The 2,444-nt window shown below is 21.3% G+C and overlaps 1 protein-coding gene across 3 annotated transcripts in view; it reads left to right on the top strand.

Moving 5' to 3' along the window:
- The first annotated feature begins 23 nt into the window (after window positions 1–23).
- LOC102671962 (ATP-dependent DNA helicase DDX11) overlaps window positions 24–2,444 on the top strand; it is a 7,252-nt gene continuing 4,831 nt past the window's right edge. For 2 of the 3 annotated variants that reach the window (XM_031513931.1, XM_031513930.1), the window contains exons 1-5: window positions 24–772; window positions 857–1,333; window positions 1,433–1,731; window positions 1,852–1,968; window positions 2,099–2,322. In XM_031513931.1, the coding sequence (XP_031369791.1) occupies window positions 96–772; window positions 857–1,333; window positions 1,433–1,731; window positions 1,852–1,968; window positions 2,099–2,322 (1,794 nt within the window). In that variant the 5' untranslated portion in view covers window positions 24–95. Of the gene's footprint in view, window positions 773–856; window positions 1,334–1,432; window positions 1,969–2,098; window positions 2,323–2,444 lie in introns of all 3 variants that reach the window. The other variant, XM_006622963.2, reaches the window with a different exon arrangement.

Raw genomic sequence — 2,444 nt, 5'->3', positions numbered from 1 at the left:
ATAATTTGAATATTATAAAAAAAAAAAGTAGCATATAATTCAAGTTCAAAAATAATTTTCTAATATAAAATTTTATATTATTTACACAAAATAATATGCAATCTATTGAAGAATTTCCTTTTCCCTTTTCTCCATATTTAATACAAAACCAGTTTATGAAAGAATTATATAAATGTTTAGAAAATGCTAAATTAGGTATATTTGAAAGTCCAACTGGTACTGGTAAATCTATGTCTATTATTTGTGGTGCTCTAAAATGGTTATTTGATTATGAAGAACAACAAAGAAATCAATTAACAACTGCAATTTCTGAACTTGATCAACAAATTAAACAATGTAATGATTCTTCTATTAATTGGTTTGTTGTACAAAGTCAACAAATAGAATTAAATAATAAACGACAAATATTACAAACAAAATTAAACAATATCTTTCAATATGAGCAAAAAAAGAATACATTAAAAGAGATAACTAGAAATATATATAATAAGAAAAAAAATTCATATAAAAATATGATTAATTCTATAAAAAAAAAAGATGAAACAGATAATTCAATTGATAAAAACAATGAAAATGAAAAAATTGAGGAAGAATTACTTTTAGAAGATATGCAATATTTAGAAAATTCTGAAGATGAAGACAAAGAAGAAGTTTATGAAAATACAAAAATTTTCTTTTGTTCTAGAACTCATTCTCAGTTATCTCAATTTATAGGAGAACTCAAAAAGAGTCCTTATTCAAAAAATGTATCTGTAGTAACATTAACATCTAGGTATTATATATATAAGTATTACTTTATAAAAATAAAATAAGTTTCCTAAAAAATTTTTTTTTCTAATTTACATAATAATTTTAGGCAAAATTATTGTATTAATAAAAATATAAAAAAATTGAAACATTTGAATTTAATTAATGAATGTTGTTTACAATTACAAAGAAAAAAGACAACTGTTAAAGATGAAAAAGATCTTAAAAGAAGAAAGATAGCAACTAGTTGTCCCTTTATACCAGGAAATCAAGATCTACTTTTAGGTGAAATTTTAATACAGATTCAAGATATTGAAGAAATTGTTCAAAAAGGAGAAAGTCTTAAAACTTGTACATATTATGCATCAAGAAAAGCTATTCCATATAGCCAATTAATATTAGTATCATACAATTCCATATTACATAAAAACACTAGAATTAGTTCAGGAATCAATTTGAAAGGCAATGTATTAATAATTGATGAAGCTCATAATTTACTTGAGGCTATTGAAAAAATGCATAGTGTGGTAATTACAGGTAGAAATCTATTGCATTGTTATAACCAACTCTGTCAATATCAAAAAAGGTAAATATATTTTATTGATAACTATTATTATTACTACAAAATTTTATTATTATTTTATTATTATTATTATTATAGTATTTAGAAAGATATTTGTTTTAGATTTCAAAATTTATTCTCAGCCAAAAATGTTTTAAGCTTATCTCAATTAAACTTTTGTTTGAAAAAACTTTTAACAGTTTTGGGAGCTACCATAAAATCAAATCCTGATGATTTTATAGATGTAAAAATGTCTCCAAAACTATATAAAATAGAAGAAATAATGACAGAAATTGATACAGTAAATATATTTGAATTGTTAAAGTTTATTAAGAATTCTCAATTATGTCATAAATTACAACGATTCATAGAACAATATGATACAAATTTAAAAATTCATGATTATAATACAAAACCACATGGTATAAAGCAATTTTTAAATTCAATTAAAACTAAAGATATAGAATCTGATGTAATGACAAACATTGAATCAAATGAAGAACAATCAAATAATCCAATAATAGCAATTGTAAATTTTTTAGAATGTTTACAAAACTGTTCTACTGATGGACGCATATCTGTTATTCCTGGTCCAACTGTTGGACAAAGTATTATGAAATTTCTTTTATTAAATCCAGCAGCACATTTTCATGATATTGGTATATTGATAAACTTAGCTTATAATTTATTTCAATTATGATATTTAAATCTAATTTTTGATATAATTATTTTCATAATTATTTTATGTAAAATTTATTAATTTTTTAATATTATTTTAATTATTAATAGTTCGAGATGCTAGAGCTGTAATATTAGCTGGAGGAACAATGGCACCAATGAATGAATTTATAGAACAATTATTTATTGCAGCAGGTGCTGCACCTGAAAGAATTGTTACATTTTCATGTGATCATATAATTCCTAAAGAAAATATAATATGCAATATTATATCTCATGGTCCAACTGGTATTGAATTTGAATTTAATTTTCAAAATCGAGAAAATACGAAATTGGTAAATATAAAAATTTAAAAATAATTTTATTATATAATTATATATACATTATATATTATATAATATATAATTATATAATAAAATTTTATATATATATATACTATTTATATTAATTAAAAATT

The sequence above is a fragment of the Apis dorsata genome, unplaced genomic scaffold (genome assembly GCF_000469605.1).
Source record: "Apis dorsata unplaced genomic scaffold, Apis dorsata 1.3 scaffold_797, whole genome shotgun sequence".
Classification (NCBI taxonomy): domain Eukaryota; kingdom Metazoa; phylum Arthropoda; class Insecta; order Hymenoptera; family Apidae; genus Apis; species Apis dorsata.
Note: the sequence above shows the minus strand (reverse complement) of the source record. Positions and strands in the feature narration are given on the sequence as shown.